Source organism: Mustela lutreola, chromosome 10 (assembly GCF_030435805.1).
Source record: "Mustela lutreola isolate mMusLut2 chromosome 10, mMusLut2.pri, whole genome shotgun sequence".
NCBI lineage: Eukaryota > Metazoa > Chordata > Mammalia > Carnivora > Mustelidae > Mustela > Mustela lutreola.
The window spans coordinates 26,721,846-26,742,773 of NC_081299.1; the positions used below are offsets into that span (position 1 = coordinate 26,721,846).

General features: G+C 35.0%; 1 protein-coding gene across 12 annotated transcripts in view; it reads left to right on the top strand.

Moving 5' to 3' along the window:
* ZMYM4 (zinc finger MYM-type containing 4) overlaps positions 1-20,928 on the top strand; it is a 165,916-nt gene that overhangs the window by 92,774 nt on the left and 52,214 nt on the right. For 9 of the 12 annotated variants that reach the window (XR_009344962.1, XM_059134853.1, XM_059134854.1 and 6 more), the window contains 10 exons: positions 1,621-1,682; positions 2,032-2,202; positions 8,966-9,050; positions 9,296-9,551; positions 14,948-15,122; positions 15,233-15,445; positions 18,254-18,404; positions 18,897-19,012; positions 19,942-20,217; positions 20,391-20,541. Coding sequence is in view for 11 of the 12 variants with exons in the window: in XM_059134853.1 (XP_058990836.1) it covers positions 1,621-1,682; positions 2,032-2,202; positions 8,966-9,050; positions 9,296-9,551; positions 14,948-15,122; positions 15,233-15,445; positions 18,254-18,404; positions 18,897-19,012; positions 19,942-20,217; positions 20,391-20,541 (1,656 nt within the window). In the remaining variant the exon portion in view is untranslated. Of the gene's footprint in view, positions 1-92; positions 275-1,620; positions 1,683-2,031; positions 2,203-8,965; positions 9,051-9,295; positions 9,552-14,947; positions 15,123-15,232; positions 15,446-18,253; positions 18,405-18,896; positions 19,013-19,941; positions 20,218-20,390; positions 20,542-20,928 lie in introns of all 12 variants that reach the window. The other 3 variants (XM_059134856.1, XM_059134857.1, XM_059134855.1) reach the window with 2 other exon arrangements.

Sequence of the window (20,928 nt, forward strand, 5' to 3'; positions counted from 1 at the left end):
TATAACGTTTATTACTTGTGATGCTAAGCAAAATATGAACAGTTAAATTCATTGTAAGCTTGTCATTTTTCTTTTATCCTTGTTCTTTGCAGAGTGACTGAATTTCTCCCAGTAACTTTTGGTAATGGTAAAAATGATTGAAAAATAGCTCTAAACCTCATTTCTCCCTTCCCTGGTTGCAATATTTTGATGAGAAGGCAAGATACTCAAGTCACCTGTTCATTTTCTTTGGTTGAACATTGGAACCTGAAGTTGGATTTAACTTCTTTGTGCTGTAAGCACTAATTCAAACTGCTGTCCCACAAATTAGTCCAACTTAGGGAGGGTTTTTCTATTTGATAACATTTCTATTGTATGTTTTAGAAGTTTCTCGGGGCCCTCTCTTGAGCCTCTTTGCCCAGTGTACCCTATACTGTAGCTCCAGTTCCATTCTTGAATATGTCACATATTTTCCTATTTCTCTGCCTTCTTTTCGCCCTGCTATTCCATTTGTCTGTATGTCCTTTTCTTTCTTTGTATATATGCTTGTAAGAGTACTTCTATCCAATAGTACCTAAGTCAAAAACCTCTTCTACTCTGTAGTCATCCCTAACCTCTCTACATGAAGAATGAATTATTTATCTGTATTTCCATAGCATTTTGTTTATACTTCATTATTTGTAGTCCTTACAGTATTATACTTCTGTATTTGTTTTGCCTTACTTACTAGCGTAGGAGTTTATTGAGAACCAGATTGTGTCTTATTCATCTTTGTATTCTTGGGGCCTAACCTGGTGTAGGGAAAATAGTAATATTAACAAATGTTTAATAGATGTGAAGGAAAGCAAGGTATAATATAACAATCCTTACGTTTTTTTCTGACAATGCTGGGAACATATGGTAGAAAGAACAAATTAGTATCATTAAAAAAGAACAATTAATTTACGTATCTATTATATACCAGGCTGCTGTAAAGGGTATAGTATATTTTTCACTATATATTACTCAATATATATATTTGATATTCCTACAGGGGATAAATTATGAGGGCATTTATCCTCAAGGAACATAATGTCTAGTAGTAGAAGGGGTAAATCAAGTAGTAGAAGCATCAGTGACCAGTTGAATAGCACAAGATTTAATTTATAATTAAAGATAATGGCAGAAGATTTTTTTTTTTACAAGATTTCTTTCAAAGAATTGAAACAGTGCTTTAGGTGTTCTTAGAAAAAAGCTGATTTTTTAACTAAGTGGTCAGTGAAGATTTATAGAGGACAGGTGGATTTTGAACTAAGAAGAATCTGGAAGACCGTATAGGGATTAAGATAGATAGCGGGGCCTTGAAATGATATTAGCAGAAATGGACAAGAACAAACACAAGTAGTTTTCAGGGCATAGTGATTAAAGTAACACTTTATTTAGGTTTGAGCAAGGAAAGTGTAAAATGAGGCTAAAAGTAAGGTGGGGCCAGGCTTTTGAGTGAAGCTATCTTTTGGGTATTTTGGGGGACCCATTTCATTCTAATAAGCATCTTTATTGGACAAGAGAGGTGATTATCAAATGACAGCTTTTTAGGTCACTCTTTATAAGATTTGTTATTCATATACATGTGTTTGTTTGTTTTTTTTTTTCCTTCAATAGCTAATCAAGTTGAAGAAACATTACATACCCATTTACCACAAACCCCAGAAACAAACTTTAGGGTAAGTTTTCAGTGTGTATGTAGATTGCTGTAACTGTGGCAAGTGTCAAAGTTTTCTTTATGTCATTTTCTAAACTGTAACTATATGTGTTAGGTAGAGTACGGGTTTTTAAAAAAATTTGCTTTATTATTTGGTAAGGACATCTTTGAAGGTGTTTTAAGAAGCTTCAGATCCTAGTTTCTTTATTGTATTTGATATTTAGATAGATCACATTTACTTTTAGGCATAGGGACTCTAAGGAATATCCATAGAGTTCTTCATTTCCAATGAGCTTATCTTTGGGTGTTGAACCTGAAGAGGAATAATTTTTAAATCTGAATATTTATTAATCCTTTATATTGTGTTTTAGGATTCCAGCTATCCATTTGCCAATAAAGAATCCATTGGTTCGGAACTGGGAAATTCCTTTGCATCAAATATTAGAATTAAAGAAGAACCTTTGGATGATGAGTATGACAAAGCAATGGCACCACAGCAGGGACTACTAGACAAAATAAAAGATGAACCTGACAATGCTCAAGTAAACATTTCACCTTTATTTTCCCCTTTCTTTTTTGTTCCACACATGAATTACTCATTTGAGAGAGGAAGTTCCTGATTAAGAAGTGAAGTAGTTTGTTGACAGTATGAGAGGAGACTTTTAATGAAAGTTGAGGTAATTTGAATTATCTTGTGAGAATAATGCTAAGGAATCAAGAATTATGTGAAACTTTTCCTGAATAGTAATTTAGGCTTTTAATCCACTTTGTTCTTTAATACCACTGTTGTGTGATTTTTAGTGTATCTTCAAGGATTTGAGGGTGATAAGCAGGCATGGTTGAAGGTTTATGGTTGTTTATGAGTTTATGTTGTGATTGAGTTTATACAAAGTAGTAATAAGCCTTTTGCAGTTTTTGCTAATGAAGTACAAGCTTTATATGGATTTAAGGGTTGTGGGGGAGGAAGTAATGGATAGGTTATCTTTGAAAGAGTTGTTTGAAGAACCAGTTAATTTCATCAGTGGATAGAAGGTAAAGGAGGCTTTGGTGGGTGAAATGGGATTCCAGATTTCAGACTTGTAATTAATCAGGAGGATCAAGTTCTTCTATTTTAAGATTGCTCTGGAGGTAAAAGTTTCAGAGATCCTATAACTGAAGTCCTGAAATCAGTGAAGATATCCACATAGTTAATGATGCTACAGTAGCTAGAATAGAAGAAAAAAAACATGTTAGTTGCCGTAATCATTTTGGAGTATATGAAGGGGACTGAGGGATGAGTACACAAAGTCAGCAATTATTTGAGAGTGTCTGTGTTTTACACAGATGGCATTAATTCAGAGGCTGAGAAGTAAAGCTGGCATGAGTTAGTTATTTCTCTGAAATCACATTTGATCTGGAGAAAGGTTATCTTTCCATATAGCTCTTTGGAGGGCTGAGAATGTGAGACTTCTGTAGAAGAGCTATTTTCATTCAGATGGCTGTAAGCACAGTTTCCCAACCTTGGCACTATTGACATTTGGGGCCAGATAATTCTTTGTTGTGAGGGGCTGCCTTGGGCATTGTAGTATTTTTAGCAGCATCCTTGGCTTCTACCTACTTGATATTAATAATACCTCCCCGCCTCCACCCCAGTGTCTCCAGACATTGCCATTTGTCCCATTGGAGTAGGGGTCAAAATTGTCTGCTGTTGAGAACCACTCTTTTATAGTAAGGAGTTGGAAGAATAGATATTTTGTATGAATCAGATTGATACCCAGTTAAGCAGGAATTTCTTGGTGTTCAGTGGAAGGTAGCTGTATAGGATAGTGATGATAAAGATGTAGGAGCTGGATGGTTATGAGTGTGGTGGCAACACAGAAGAAGATGGCGATGGCAGAGTAGGAATATGAAAATAGTTACATACAGGAAGGCAGAATGGAGATCTTGGTTGTCTGAATTAGGGTTAAAGAAATGTACTGGTAACCTAGGAAAAGTTCATGTGGCACTGTATGGTTCAGAAGAGTACAAACATATCTGTATATAGGGAAGATTTTCTGTCTCTTACTTGCCCCAATGTGAACATGGGAAATTAATAAGAAATCATAATACTGCCAGGGATCCAAAGGCATCACTTTCTCTCTGTGACCCCGTGGTATTTTCCTTAGGATGGAAAGGCAGTTATTGCAAAGACCAAATAAATAACCTTCAGGGAAGAGTGCATCAGGAAGGATTATTTTTATTACTTTTTTTTTTAAGAAAACATTCAGTGGTCTGGGAATACCAATAGGATGGAATTGTTAGAAACACCTACATTTTTATATTCAATTCAGAGAGTACTAATGTGTTATAAAATGACGAATGTGAGATTTCATCATGATTACAGGAAAGAACTTCCTCAAAGGCTCAGCACCTGATTGATTGGACTCTTCAGAACCAAGCAGGAATGTGTGTAGGTCCTGGGCATTCTTTATCCTGACACTATAATAGGCAGTCCCAGGATGTTAGTAAACCTAAGTTAGTAAACCTAGGTTTTCTCTGAGAAATCCTTTCTGTTATTACCACATCAATTCTGTGGGATCAGACCTTTTATAATTCTTCTAGAGATCCCTCCAGGGACCTTCTGTTAAACTATGGCTATGTGGTCTTTCTTTTCTTTTCCCTCTTTTCTTACTTTTCCTTCCCCCTCCTTCTTTCCCACCCCTTTTCCTCTCCCTTCATTGTCCTGTTCTTTTAAGGTATTTCTCTACCATATCATTGGAAGTCTGTATTTTTTGCTGTTCAGTACTGCCTAATGCGTTATCACTCTTACTCACTTCGGATAGACTGGAAAAGGGAGTTCCAATGTATTATTTTAATAGTCTCTAAAACAGTACCGTTAACCTAACTCTCATAAAATACTGATAGGTTTAATGGTTGTGGACACGCTTTACTTTTGACTATCAATTGCTACTAGTAAACTTTTCTTGTAATTTAGTAAGATAGCTTTAGCTCATTCCCCCTTAGTCAAATCTCCTTTGGATTTTCTCTTTGCTTAACTTGTAGTTTTGTTTTCAGCTAACTTCCTAATTCTCCTTTTTACATAATTCATTTTGGTGTTAATTTCATTGATTTCCATACTTTTCTTTTCTTTCCAAAGTACCTAAAGTGCTGAAGTGTGTGCCTATATAGTTAAAGACTTCTACCCATTTGTTCTTGTTTATTTCTTCAGTTATGGTATTCTGGGTTCAGTTGTCATTCTCCTGCCTCTGTTATTGACATAATATCATTTGGCCTTCCAGTTTCATTTCTTTGTTCAAACTCCCATCACATGTTACTATATTTTCTTTAATATTTTTATAGGTATAGATGCTTTTATGTGTACCACGCTGTTTCATCTTTCTTACATAAGATGACCAGAGTAGGTGATAATTAATTCCATTCATAAATGAGGGAACTGAAGTTCATAAAGGTTAAGCTAGTTACTCAAGGCCATGTGGTCAGGAAGGAGCCACTATGGGGTCATAATCAAGGTCTTACTATTATTAGTCTGACAATCTTTATATAAATAAAAGTTGTTTCATTTTTTAAAAATGCCCAGAGAAGGTTTTAAATAGAAATTTTAAAGAGCCAGAGACCTCATTTTTCCTTTTCCCCTTTTCTCTAGGTTCTAAAAGTTTGAAATTCAGTGCATACTACATTTAAGTTAGGAGTTTTTGTTCTTTTTGCTCATAGTAGAAAGCTAATTTTAATCTCTTGTTAAATGGATTAGGGTGGGGAAGCAAATGAATTATCAATAATAATGAGTCATATAGTTTTAAGAAGTGGAATGCAATAATTAAATGTTGGGGCTTTCTTTAGGTATGTCAGATTAACTTGGCTGAAGGTGCTGGGTCCTTCATTTCCAAAATACTGTCTTGGGGTACTGCTACAGGTCTTCCTTTATTGTAAAGGGAAGGTAGAGCTATTGATAAAGGATTTTTTTTTTGTTTTGTTTTGACATCTGCTTTTCTACTTCTGAAAGTCTTTGAGTCATCAGATTTTCACTTCTCAAGTTATTAGTCATTGTTTATAATTAAAGGTTTCTGAAGTTATTCATTATTAGGGGGATACTGACATAAACATGATTCTGCCTTGAAGGCATCCTGTGGTGTATAAGTAGAGTACTTAAGATATATACTTATTTTACTATGTTACAGAAGTAATATGTACTTGAAGCTTAAAGAAAAATCAGAAGTTTGGAATAATTGTCATAAACAGTGAGAAAAGTTGCTGACTGGAGACCATTAAAGTATGCCAATGAGTATTAGTTTGGGGGGGAGTTTCCTGAGATTAAAAAAATTTTTTTCTTCCTTGAAATTTTCTTTAATATACTATATAATGTAGGAATGTCAGGATGAGTCAATATTAGGAAATCTTTTAATACATAACTTCACCTGGTCAAATAAGAGTATATGGGTAGATATGTAGATACAAAAAGACATCTCGTAATTTACTATTCATTTTTCATAATAGATGCTCATGGTAAGGAAATCTCTACTTCAGATCACTAACAATCATTATTTAAGAGTAAAATGATGAAAACCTGTTAATAATTAGTAAAAGAACACAAATTACAGCTGTCAGCATTGATATTTAAATTGTTGGATTTTTGACCTGGTACATGTTAAAGAAATTAGAAGAAATGGAAGAGGGGGAAAATTATCATTGTTTACTAGTAACGCTCTATTAGGGAATTAATAGAATTCATGGAAGTTTAATGAAGTAGTTGAATTTTAATTACATAAAAGCAATATTTCTGTAAATCATTGTTTTTCAGGTAATACGAAAATGTATTCCCTTTGGTAAAGCAACTTTTAAAAAGTACTTATGTCAGGTAAAAAACAGTTTAATAAAATAGAGAGACTTTTTAAAAATGTAAGGTATTAGTGATTCCTAAACTAAGAGAGAGTTTCGGTATAATACTGAAAATATCAGTAGGTCCTGATGTTTTGAAGAATAAATAGGCATGTATGCACACAAACATTACACGTGTGTTCTAAAAAAAGTAGGTTGATAGTGGTGGACTATTAAATGGTTAGACCTATCCCAATTAGGTTTATTAGGAGAGTGTGATATCCTAAAATTAGGCTGATAACGGGGCGCCTGGCTGGCTCAGTTGGTAGAGTGTGCAACTCTTGATCTCAGGGTCGTGAGTTTGAGCCCCATGTTGGGGTAGAGTTTACTTTAAAAAAAAAAAAAATTAGGCTGATAATGATACAGAATAGATTGCCACAAGACATTTTTAAATAATTTGGTATGTTAACAGTGAATGGAAGGAATTCAGTAGTTACTCAGAGAAGGGGAAAAAATGCCCTTTAAACATCAAAGTAAGTAAATTCCAGGTGGATTAAATTAGGAGTTGGCAAATTCTCAGCAGCACGCCGAATCCAGCCTGCTTTCTGTGTTTCTGTTTTGTTTTTGTTTTTCTGCACACTGTTCTTGTAAATAGAGTTTTATTGGATCATTGCTGCATTCATTCATTTACATATTGGGAGTACTTTTGCTCTTCCAGGGCAGAGTTGAGTAGTTGTGGTAATATGGCTTCCAGGCCTGAAAATATTTAATATCTGGCCCTTTTCAGATAACGTTTGCTGACCTCTCATTTAAAGGACTACAGCTTTATAAGAAATCAAAGGAGTTACAAAAGTAAAAATTAGATTTTTGGCATAGAAATGAAAACCTGTACATAAAAAATTTAAAAAGGAAATATCAAAAAAATGTTGATAACATGCTACACAAAGTTAATATTGGTACATTACAATGCTGTTTTTGTAAGTAGATATTACAAAACGAATTGCAGATTGAGACAACAGTGGAGAAAGACTTTTAAATGGCTTTTTACACAAATTGCTAGCATAAATCTAATTAAAAGTTTAAAAAAACTACCATTGTGTATCAAGAACATTGACTGTGAACCTTTTTACCTATTAATTTCACTTCAAAAATCCTTTCTTTAGAATGTAATGCTAAGTATGAGAGTATGAGCATTCACAGAAATGTTCATCATGGTATTTCTGATTATACTGAATGTTGGGAAACAAGTGGACTGACATTGGGTTATGGTTATGTATTCTCAGTGTTATGTAGGACCATTAAATTGGAGACTGAGGCCAAAGGAAAAATCAGTAATACTGATCCTGTCTTTATTTATATAAGTTTTCTTGTTTTGTTCATCATGGATTGTACTTTTAAAAAATTATGCATTAAAATATTGATCGTGTTTCCTGAGATTTTTGGTACCTTAATTTTGTGCCTGAGGCCGGTTTCTCACTCCCCTAATCCCAGTCTCATCCCTGTGTAATCTGATATGTCTATTAAATCATTTATCTATCAATATTTCTCAAATGTGAGTAATGTACCAGATACCTCTTACCACAAAAGAGGAGGTTATATTGGAGTTGTCTGAGAATTCCAAGAAAAAGAGGTCTGCTGGGGTTTTGCAAGTTTCAACGTGATAAACAATGAGTGAAAATAAAAGTTAAACCTGCCACTTAGAGATTTCACAGTGAAATAATATAATTGTAAAAACAAATAACAGCACTGAAAACTTGTAGTACAACTCAGTTATATGTGTTTATTCATGCTGAAAAATGTTTACATTCACCAAAAAAGTCATTGAAATAAATAACATTTTAAAAAAGTATTCTCTCAGAATTCTCAGACTCCCTAGAATACATCTGCAGACCACAGGGTCTTGGAATCCAGCTTAAAAAACACAGAGGTAATAATAGCCAAATGTTCAATTGACTCAAGTGATCAAGAAATCATTTTATTAGAATGATATATTCAGTTTAATTACTGAATATAGTATGATACATTCAGTTTAATTAATGAATCTACTATGTAGAAAAATAAAAGCCTCTGAATTACAGGAGGGGAAAAGACTGGAAAGAAATATACCAAAAGAATAACAGTGGTTGTTTTGGTGTAATGGAAATCTGAGTAGAATTTTTTCCTTATCTCTGCTTGTCTAAATTTTGTATAGTGTGTATTACTTTTATAATAGATAAATAGCAACTTAAAATACTGTAATAATAAGAATTTTCAAAAATAATTTAAATATCTGATAGTGCTACAGACTGTAGGCTTTCACTTTTTACCCCTTACTTTCTCAGCATATGCAAACTGATTATACCCTTATTGCAATTATAGTTTGCTTGCTATTATTTCTTACTAATGGTAATGTAGTTTGAACATTTTCTCCCCGCTGTGTAGCCAAAGAAAATGTGTTGAATGTATGGATTTCTTTATATACAGTGTATTTCTTCTTTTCTCTAAGTATTTATTTATTTATTTTCTTTTTTGAAGGAGTATAGTCATGGCCAACAGCAAAAAACTCAAGAAGGGGAATTGAAAATTAGTGCTGTCTTTTCAGTCAGTGGCAGTCCTCTTGGTAAGAAACAGAACTGAGTAAAATGCATCATGTTTATTTATTCTGACCAGTATGATGAGAAGAAGTATCTACTTGATTAGTAAACTAGGCAGTTCTCTGCCCATTTAGAATGGCTTTAATTGTATATTACAGAATTAGTTTTGGATTTCAACACTAGTTCTAGAAGAGAAAGAAAGGATATATATACTTAAAATTCATGGCAAAAAGTAAAACATTAAATTTTTTGTTTGTTTGTTTGTTTTAAGCTCCACAGTTGACTACTGGCTTTCAGCCTTCACTGGCGTCATCTGGCATGAATAAAATGCTTCCTTCAGTTCCAGCCACAGCTGTCCGAGTTTCCTGTTCTGGTTGTAAAAAAATCCTCCAGAAGGGGCAAACTGCTTATCAGAGGAAGGGGTCTACTCAGCTTTTCTGCTCCACGCTGTGCCTCACTGGATATACAGTTCCACCTGCCCGCCCACCGCCTCCGCCCACCAAGAAAACTTGTTCAAGTTGCTCAAAGTATAGCAGAATTCTAAATTATCTCCTTTGTTTGTTTCCTTTTAAAGTACTTTGTTCTTATCTGTGTATTAATTTTCTACGTTTCCATGTTTATTGAGAATTCCCACAGCATGTTGCTGCTCTCAGTTCTGTTTTGTTTGTTTTTAAGATTTATTTATTTGAGAGAGACCAAGCTGGGGGGGAGGGGAAGAGGGAGAGGAAGAGAGGCAGAATCTCAAGCAGACTTCCCACTGAGAGTGGAGCCTGATGTTGAGGGGCTTGCTCTCCCAACCCTGAGATCATGACCTGAGCCAAAATCAAGAGTTGTACGCTCAACTGACTGATCCACCCAGGCACTTCTCTCAGTTTTTCTGAATACTAAGTGCTCAGCTTATTTTAATTGCAAACAATGTGACTTTCACATATTAAGATATGTTTTTGAAATAAGCCTTCCCATCCTTGTTAATTGCGATGCTTTATAAAACAAAAACTATGCCATCATGTAATACCACAACATTTTATCTTACAGGTAATAGAAATCCACAGATATTTGAAGTTGTATATCTTATCTTTTCTTATCTTTAAAAGGTCTTCAGTGTATATATTTTTTATCTTCTCTGAACTACCTCAGAGGTTGCATTTTAGTGTTTAATATCAAAAGAATATGACCTTAGTCCGTGATAACAGTCATCCTTGATATATTTGAAGAATACGAATTCATTTTGGCTGATTTGGTAAGGTGATCGTTAGAAACCACTTAAATAAGCCAGAGAAAAATGAATAATGCTCTTGTTCTAAAACATTTTGGCCTCTATTTTTAAGCTACTCAAAACACAATTTGTTAATTTAGGTATTTGTATTTATAGTTCCTGACATGGATTCTTCCCTTTCTCTGTCTGGAAAGGGAACAAGATGCTCCCTCTTCTGGTTTAGTTGGAAAAAGGCATTTTATAGACTTGATAGAAATTTGAATGTGGTTCCAAGTCTTTCTCACAATTAGTTATGTGGCTTCCTTTTATGTTTCATGTTTGATTTAGTTAAAACAGACTTCTTTATTTATACTGTTTGAATTATAAAACATACTTTTAAATGTGTGTACTTCATTTCTATTTTCTCGTATACTTATTAGCAGGTTCTAAGATTAGATCAACTTGAAAATTATAATTTTTATAGGGGTTTTTTTTGTTTGTTTGTTTTGCCATGAGATAATTGCAAATAATAACTTTCTTATGCTTCTTTATTTAATTCTACTTTAGTGATTGGCACTTTCTAAAATTTGTTTTATTTCTTCTTTCATAATAATAAATATTTTCAGAGATATATCAGTGAATTTTAAAATGACCATAGAACACTCAGAGAAGTTTTAAAATGTATACCCTCTTTCTGTCTGTGTTTTTAAATTCTTGTCCATACATATTAATTCTTTTCATCTAAATTTATTATATCCCTTTGGTTTGCCTAGTGTTATCTGGAGATAGGTCATTTTCACCTACTTGTCATATCTTACCCATCTTGATCTTACATAGTTCAGTTATCTTTTAAAATTGCATTTATCTTTTGTTATGTTTGGTCTTATCCATAAATCTTCCATGTTTTCACCCTGTCATTCCTTGACTCTTTAACTGTTTTATCTCTTCATTCATTCACTTATTCTACTTAACTCTTCTACTTCCTCATTCATTCACTTACCTGTTATGCTTTTTTCACCCCTTGTTCTTTTCCATTTGCCTCTTACTGTTCTCCAGCAGGTACTCCTTAACAGCCTGTCACCTCTGCCTTTTCTTCCCATTTGCTTCCTGACTTTTCTCCCCTTCTCATTTTATAGGATATCTTTGCTGTTGCTGCTCGGCCCTCACACATGATCGGTCTTCATTTTCCTTGCATTCTGTTTTGCTTCCTGAACTACTCTTTCATTTCCTTTTTACCACTTTACCCTGCCTACTCTTGTTTTCCTCTTTTTTTTTTTAAACCCCCTCAACGTTGGCTTGAATTCATGACCTTGAGATAGAATCTGACTTGAAATCAAGAATTGGACGCCTAGGGATGCTTGGGTGGCTTAGTTGGGTAAGATTCTACTCATCGAGTCCCACATCAGGCTCCTTGCTCATTGGAGAGTCTGATTCTCCCTTTGCCTGCTGCTCCTCCCTGCTTGTGCTCTCTCTCTCTCTGACAAATAAAATCTTTAAAAAAAAATAATAATTGGACGCTTAACTGACTGAGCCACCCAGGTGCGCCTGTTTTCCTCTTATTTACACAGTCATTACAGCAGTTTGGGATAGTCTGGTTTATCTGACTATAAAATTGTTCATTTGGATTATACCTTAAACATAAGGAAATTGGATTCAAAGAAGTTAAAAGATTTCCTCAGAGTCACATAGCTGGTTAATTTTACTAACTCTCTTCCACCTGCCACCCTGCAGCTCCCCACCCCCCACAGTCTATATTTTCAAACAGGTTTAAATTGTAAGTTAATTCCCTGAAGGATCCCAAGAAGGGTTTCAATTTAATTTGAATGGGTGGAGATAGAAAAAATTTCCTTCCTGATAGCCAATGCTATTTTTATAGACCAGTAGAAATATAGCAGCAGCACTTGGGTTGAAAGAAACTGATTAGCTATTTGAAGTAACAGTTTTATTTTTCTTAACCTCTTAACCAAATCTTTTACCATCTTGAATTTAACCTAAACTCTTGAGTATATTTTGGGTAATCATCATTTAATTTTCAGGTCTCCTTAGTAATAAGGACCTAGCACTGTTTTTAAAAATCTATTTCAGATCCTCCATAAAAGAGGTAGTTTGGATGATAATTTTTTTAATATTGTTAGATCAGATTACTTGATGTAATGATACTCAAAGAAGTCACTATTTCAGGATTGTCTGTATCATTTCTGAATTTTTACTATTTGGAATCAGATATAATCTACAGCAAGATGCAATGTAGTTGGATGTTAGGCATAAGAGAAATAATACTTGCTTTTATTTTTCCTTGCCTTGATCCATGCTGCTCCCCAATCTTTATCTCCTTAACCTTCCAAAGCTCCTATTTTAGATATAGATAAAATGTCAGGTAGGGTAGCCTTTCATGTCACATATTGTCTGAAATCATCGTTTCTTCATTTTTGTTCCTATTGTACATTACGCTTTTTCATAATTATTTTACTTTTATATTTTTAAGGACACTTGTGTGATGGTATTTTATATGTCACTTGTCTTTTTGTCCCAGTATACTGTAAGCTTCTTGAGTACGTGCTTGTACCATATTGTGACACAGGGTGTAGCTAGTGCATGATTCAATAAAAGTACTCAATAAGTACCCCTGTAAATGTACTATATAAAAATCTAAGGGCACCTGGGTGGGTCAGTTGGTTCAGCGTCTGCCTTCAGCTCAGGTCGTGATCCCAGGGTCCTGGGATAGAACCTCATAATGGGGTCCCTGCTAAGTGGGGAGCCTGCTTCTTCCTTTTCCTCTGCCCCTCCCCCTGCTCATGTTCTTTCTCTCTCTCTGTCAAATAAATAAAATCTTTAAAAAAAAAAACTAATTAAAAAGTAATTGTGAAGGCAAAAACATGCAGAAAGTTAGAAGAGCCTACAGCTATTAAGTACAGAAGATGAGGTATGGAGTTATACACTCCATGAGTATATGCAAGGTATATATAGAAGGTATATATACAAGTATATACAACAAGGAGGTATTCGTTGTGATGATTCCGTTATGTTTACTATTATCTTTTACTGAAGTTGTAATCTTTTTTGTAAAAAGTATTCTATTAGTAAAATCTAAGATGAAAGGTTGAATATAATCATTTATATACTATTAATGTGGGTGTATACTCATGGGAGAGAGATACCATTTAGAAAATTTCCATCAAGGCATTTTTTCCCCCACTGGCTTTTTTTTTCTTCCTGAGAGAGTATAAGCATGAGCCAACAAGGGGCAGAGAGTGGGAGAGAGAATCTCAAGCAGGTTCCATGCTCCGCGCAGAGCCCAACCTGGGGCTCGATCTCATGACCCTGAGTTCATGACCTGAACCGAAATAAAAAGTTGGTTGCTTAACTAACTGAGACACCCAGGAGCCCCTTCTATTGGCTTTTAAAATGGTTTGCACTTAATGTATTTAATAAACTACTATGTGGGAACACTGGTTTGGGGTTAGAATAAGGTATGGAATGGTAGGGGGCCTTAGAAGTGTTTGAATCTTCATTAGCTTTGCTACTAATGCTTATGAATTAAATTGTTACTATTATTTAAGATTTTATTTATTTATTTGACAGACAGAGATCACAGGTAGGCAGAGAGGGAGGAAGGGAAACAGGCTCCCCGTTGAGCAGAGAGCCCAATGCAGGGCTTGATCCCAGCACCCTGAGATCATGACCTGAGCCGAAGGCAGAGGCCTTAACCCACTGAACCACTCAGGCACCCCTACAAATTAAATTATTTAAAAAGTACTCCGGGTGCCTGGGTGGCTCAGTGGGTTAAAGCCTCTGCCTTTGGCTCGGGTCATGATCTCAGGGTCCTGGGATCAAGCCCCACATCGGGCTCTGCTCAGCAGGGAGCCTGCTTTTCTCTCTCTGCCTACTTGTGATCTCCATCTGTCAAATAAATAAATAAATAAAATCTTAAAAAAAATAGCAGTACTCAATTTTATATAACTATGCTAGAGTAGACACTGTGTAGTTTGAAATGTATTTTCACATATATTTATTTATTAAAGATTTTATTTTTAACTAATTTCTGCATCCAACATGGAGGGTCTCTCAACCCCAAGTTCAGCAGTTACATGTTCCACCAGCTGAGCCAGGCAGGTGCCCTGTAGTTTCACCTTTAAAATACGGTGTTTCTAAAATTTTTCAAATGTAGTATTATTTTATGGAATATTTTGAAAATGCAGAAGAGCCTAAAGAAGAAAATTAACATCTCTTATAATCCTACCTACTAGAGATAATGAATGATAACTGTTTGATGTATATCCATTTAATCTTGAAACACCTTATACTCCCAATAGTTCTATGAAGTAAGCCATGTCTTAGTTCTATTTATAGAACAGAATGTAAGGATCAGAGCAATTTATCAGTGTACCTGGGAAAACCGAGGTGTTCTTATTTAAATCAGTGTCCTTTCCATATATATAATTGTCTCTGACTTATTTATTTATTTAAGATTTGAAAGAGAGAGAGAGAGAAAGATAACAAGAGAGAGCATGAGCAGAGAGGGGGGAGAGAGAGCAGCAGACTCACACTGAGCACGGAGCTGGATGCAGGATTCCATCCCAGGCAGGACCCTGGGACCATGACCTGAGCCAAAGGCAGACACTTAACCAACTGAGCCACCCAGGCTCCCCTGTTTTATTTATTTTAACTGACAAAAAGGAAAAATACAAATGATACTGTGGCTTATCCTATTTTTGTTATCATTTTTAGAGATATTTTAAATCCAAAGGATGTGATCAGTGCCCAATTTGAAAATAGCACCACTAGTAAAGATTTTTGCAGCCAGTCATGTCTGTCAACATATGAACTGAAAAGGAAACCTGTTGTCACCATAAATACGAACAGCATTTCAACCAAATGCAGCATGTGTCAGAAGAATGCTGTTGTAAGTCATCTTACTTTTGGGCAGGGGTTCCAGAGAGATTAATGTTTGTGCTTAAGATCAGCTTTTGATGGTCTCCGCTTGTTGGTGGTATATTGTTTTTTAATTCCTAGATTCGACATGAAGTTAATTACCAGAATGTGGTACATAAACTTTGCAGTGATGCCTGCTTCTCGAAGTTTCGTTCTGCCAACAACCTCACGATGAACTGTTGTGAGAACTGTGGGGGTTACTGTTACAGTGGCTCTGGGCAGTGCCACATGCTTCAGATAGAGGGCCAGTCCAAGAAGTTTTGTAGCTCAGCGTGTGTCACAGCATATAAGCAGGTACATGACTGTTGTTCCTTTTAGGAGGATCTATTTGTTTTGGTAGATCTTATTTATGAACATGTTGTCACAAAAATACTAAGATGTTCTTATTAGCTTAATATTTTAACATATAAATAGAACCTGTCAAATGAATATGTATTAAAAATACACTTACAGAGTTTTATAAGTAACATATTTTTCTCTTCATGCATTTGAAATACATGTTTTTAGGGCATGGCATTGGTATTTAAAATATGATTCATGTTTTTGAGCAATATTTTGAAAATGCACAAAGCAAAATAATGCATCTCCCAGAGAGACCCAGTCTCAACTTTTTGGTGAATAACTTTCTCTGAAATATATTTTTGGTTTGTGTATAAGTGTATACTTTATTATTTGACAAGGTAAGGTCCAAGTTAACATATATTCTTGCCATCAAATCCATATAGTTGAAATTGGAATTCAGAAAAAAAAAATCTTAGGATTGTTTTTAAAAGGTTTTTCCTTTTCTTCATGAAATAGGAAAAAATAAATGTACATCATATATTATTTTGTGAATTGATAAGGTTAATAGAAGATGAATTAGATGAATGCTGTATGACAAATGTCTGTTAGGTAGTTTCATTTTTACTGTATTTGTATTGTATTAGTAAATTTTGATCACGAATTAGATTTTAAAGTTCATAAATCCAAAGGAATAGTAAAAACCTTTTAGATTTTAAATTTTACAGTGCCTTCCTGTTTCAGTGCATTAGCTGATCACTCTTTTTTTTTTTTTTTTTTTTTAATTTTTTTTAAGATTTTATTTATTTATTTGAAAGACAGAGATCGCAAGTAGGCAGAGAGACAGGCAGAGGGAGAGAGAGGGAAGCAGGCTCCCTGCTGAGCAGAGAGCCTGATGCGGGACTCGATCCCAGGACCCTGGGATCATGACCTGAGCCGAAGGCAGAGGCTTTAACCCACTGAGCCACCCAGGCGCCCTGATCACTCTTTTTCTTAAAATAGTGAATTTTTATACAGTCTAACAAGATTCATGAATGTAATGTGTGAGAAATTTCTTTTAAATTATTATTAATACTTTGCAGTGATTTTGTAATTTTCAGTGTTATACAGTGTTTCTGTCTATTTCTTATTATTATGGAGCACATTAAAGGGGCTTAGCTTTACTATTTATTTATTCCTCTAGAAACACCTTGGTTTTGCTTTCACAGGGGGAAAAAAGCAAGTATCTTCATGAGCTTATCCTTGTCCAAAGGACTATTTTCTTGGTATTGTTTCTTGGTATTGTTTAAAGTTACTTGGATTCAGTCCATTGAAAGATGGTTCATATTCCACAAGAGGAGAAATAGGTCGAATAATCTTAATTTTATTTTATTTATTTATTTTAAAAAAGATTTTATTTATTTATTTGACAGCGAGAAATCACAAGTAGGCAGAGAGGCAGGCAGAGAGAGAAGAGGAAGCAGGCTCCCTGCCAAGCAGAGAGGCTCATGGGGGACTCGATCCCTGGACCCTGAGATCATGACCTGAGCCAAAGGCAGAGGCTTAATCCACTGAGCCACCCATGCACCTGAATCATGTTAATTTTAAATTAATTTATTATTTTTAATTTAGCCAATATCTATTAAATTTCTCACATATTAATATGTACTGTGATTTAGAGAAAGAACGTGAATTTAGAAGTAAAGCAGATCTCTATTTGATTACTTGACTTTCTATTCAAACAGAATTTTACCATGGGGAAAGCAGTTAAACTCCTGGGCCCATTTTCTTATCTGTGAATGGATATTATACTACTATTGTTACTGAGATGTTCTTAGGATTATGTGAAGTAAGAATGGGAAAGTACCTCGTATAGAACCTGACGTATTGAAGATGGTCATATCTGCTGCTTTCTTTCCTTTTTCATATATAATTTTTTTCCTTCTTTATATGTAGTTGATTAAACAAACATTAGATGTGATTCCTGGTTTGAAGGTCTGCCTGTCTCTCCCGGGCAGATAGACCTACTGCTGAGTAGAGATGGTATGATGGAAGTATTATGGTACAGGAGGGCACAGAGGAAACATGACCAATTCTTCTTGATAGGACAAGATGAAACTATCAGCAGAAATTTCACAGAGATAATGAATACTGGATATACTTCATAAGTTACCCTGAATACATGATACATTAGTAGTATTTAGCATTGATGCTAAACAGACTCATTGATTGTTTATATGTAGACACTTTGATATCCAAAGTTTGCTCCCACTTCATTGCTTCCTTGCTTATTGCTTTTTGTGCTTTGTTGTTAATACTGGTAGAGTATTTGGTAATGAATTTTCTAATAAGTTTATTCTCTTGAATTCACATTTTATGGCCATGGATAGGACCTTTGGTGGGGGGGGGGTTCTTCTGATCTTTAGTATAATGTAAGAGCATGAATTGCCTGTTGTGTACTTTTTAAAAATTCCATTTTTAAAACTATAGTTACAATCAATTAATAGATCCCCAAATTAATTGCCAGGTTATGGTCAGCCTTATTTTTTAATGAAATAAAATAGAATGTAAAATATAAACATGCATCACATGCCATCATGATTTATATTGTTTTATGAAACTTTTTCAGTTTTATATACATATATGTGTAATACACAAGTAAAACCTCAAAAGTATGTATTGGGTCACTTTGTAAAATTTATTTCTTACTGAGGATTGTAATCGTAAAAGTTTGAAAGCCACTAATTTAAAATATCTCAACCAGTGTTAAGTATAAACATTTCAAAGAATTATGCTTTTATTTATAATTTGGTAAAAATGAATGTTATTTTATTCTCTTAATAGAAATCAGCCAAAATTACACCATGTGCGCTTTGCAAATCATTGAGATCCTCAGCAGAAATGATTGAAAATACCAATAGCTTGGGAAAGACAGAGCTTTTCTGTTCTGTTAATTGCTTATCTGCTTACAGAGTTAAAATGGTTACTTCTGCAGGTAATACTGGTTTCATAAACTATATAATAGTTGACAAAAGTTATGGTTATTGCTCTTTTGTATGGTACAGATTTTTGTCTAAATTTAATTGATTTTTAAGGCAGATTTAAAGTATTTCAGATCTGTTTTGTAAAATATCACCTCTTGCCACGATTTCTTAAGTTAGACGTTTATTTGCTTGCCTATTTGTGTATTCCTCTTTTCCAAAAGAATTTCATATGGCTTCTTTAATATATCTTTTTATCCGTACCTAATTTATTTCAGTATTCATTTATTTTGTAGTTTCAGGGTAGGCTGTTCCAACTTTAAGTTAACAGAAATGTTATTAATGTTAAGTTAGTTTCTGTCTGTATGTGACATGATTTAGTTTCAGTTCCTGCAACTTGACCTGGCCCTTGAATTTTCATATATTGGATAATAGTTACTTATTTTCTCAAACATTTGTATACATTTGTATATATTATTCATTAGTTTTTATTTTGATTTGCTAAGGTGTACAAGTGCAGTGTAACAGTTGTAAAACCTCAGCAATCCCTCAGTATCACCTCGCCATGTCAGATGGAAGTATACGCAACTTCTGCAGCTACAGCTGTGTTGTCGCGTTCCAGGTACGGCTTCAGAAATCTTCCTCTCCTCCAGTCAGTGAGGCGCCTGCTATGTAGTATGTAAACTTGGTAGGTGTTTGCTCCTGCCCCAATTGCCTACACTTTCTCAGTCTTGTTAAACGTGGATTCTTTGACTTTTGGTGTGTTTGGAGGATTGTTGTTTAACTGCCTCCCATAACATTAAGTGGAATTGTTATTACCCATATTATCTATTGGGAGGATATTATTTTTTTTTTTAAGATTTTATTTATTTATTTGACAGAGAGAGACCACAAGTAGACAGAGAGGCAGGCAGAGAGAGAGAGAGAGAGAGAGAGGGAAGCAGGCTCCCTGCTGAGCAGAGAGCCTGATGCGGGACTTGATCCCAAGACCCTGAGATCATGACCTGGGCCGAAGGCAGCGGCTCAACCCACTGAGCCACCCAGGCGCCCCAAGGGAGGATATTATTTTTTTTTTTTAAAGATTTTATTTATTTATTTGACAGAGAGAGATCACAAGTAGGCAGAGAGGCAGGCAGAGAGAGAGAGAGAGAGGAGGAAACAGGCTCCCTGCTGAGCAGAGAGGGGACTGGATCCCAAGACCCTGAGATCATGACCTGAGCCGAAGGCAGCAGCTTAACCCACTGAGCCACCCAGGCGCCCGGGAGGATATTATTTTTAAAGGAAGTTATTAGTTTGGGGCTCTGGCTGGCTCAGTCAGTAGGGCAAACTGCTTTTCATCTCAGGATCAGGACTTCAAGGCCCATGTTGCACGTAGAGATTACTTTTTTAAAAAGTTTAAAAAATTAATGAGATTATTGGTTAAATTATTTTAGTTTTTGGATATAAGTGAAACTGTGCCCATTCAGTTATAAGCTGCTCAAAGATAGTGAATTTTGCTTGTTTATTTGAACAAATGATTACATTGATCATCTTGTTTGTTTCATTTTTCAGAATTTGTTCAATAAACCAGCAGGAATGAATTCTTCAGTAGTGCCCTTGTCTCAGGGCCAAGTAATTGTAAGCATCCCCACAGGTTCAACAGTGTCAGCAGGAGCGGGGAGCACCTCTGCCGTTTCTCCTACTTCTATCAGTAGCTCTGCTGCAGCTGGTCTCCAGCGACTTGCTGCGCAATCCCAGCATGTTGGGTTTGCACGAAGTGTTGTGAAACTCAAGTGTCAGCACTGTAACCGTCTTTTTGCCACAAAACCAGAACTTCTTGACTATAAGGTAAAGTATAGGATCCTGATAAAGGGTTTGAGTATAAGATGGCCTATATATAAAATCATTTCTGGCTTTTTATCTCTCAGAATTACATTACATGTTTTGAAAGTAAGAGAGAATATAATTTCCAAAAGATAAACCAAATGTTTAATTAGTACTTGATGATTATTTCTTTTCAGGGTAAAATGTTTCAGTTCTGTGGCAAGAATTGTTCTGATGAATATAAGAAAATAAATAATGTAATGGCAATGTGTGAATATTGTAAAATTGAGAAAATTGTAAAGGAGACTGTGCGATTCTCAGGTGCTGACAAGTCATTCTGTAGTGAAGGTAAAGGCAAGATCATCTTACTCCTGATCATGTTGGTCCTTTTAAAAGTAACTGATGGTTTAAGCTGTTACTGTTTAAGCATATCTAGTTTATCCTTTGTGTATAACAACAAAGCCTTTTGTTTACACTTGATTTGCTTTTTTCTTCTGAGCTAGTCCTTTATATCATATAGATGTCAAAATGAAGGAAAAATCATTGAACTGTATTACAGAAGTTGGTGGTGATATGAAAAACATTTTCTGTTCTTACGTTGATAGGGATCTTGTAGTTATTGCACTTTTAAAAATCATTTATTTATTAGGTGGGGGAGGGGCAAAGGTAGAGGGAGAGAATCTTAAGCAGCCGCCCTGCTGAGCATGGAGCCTGAGTCAGGGCTCCACCCCAGGA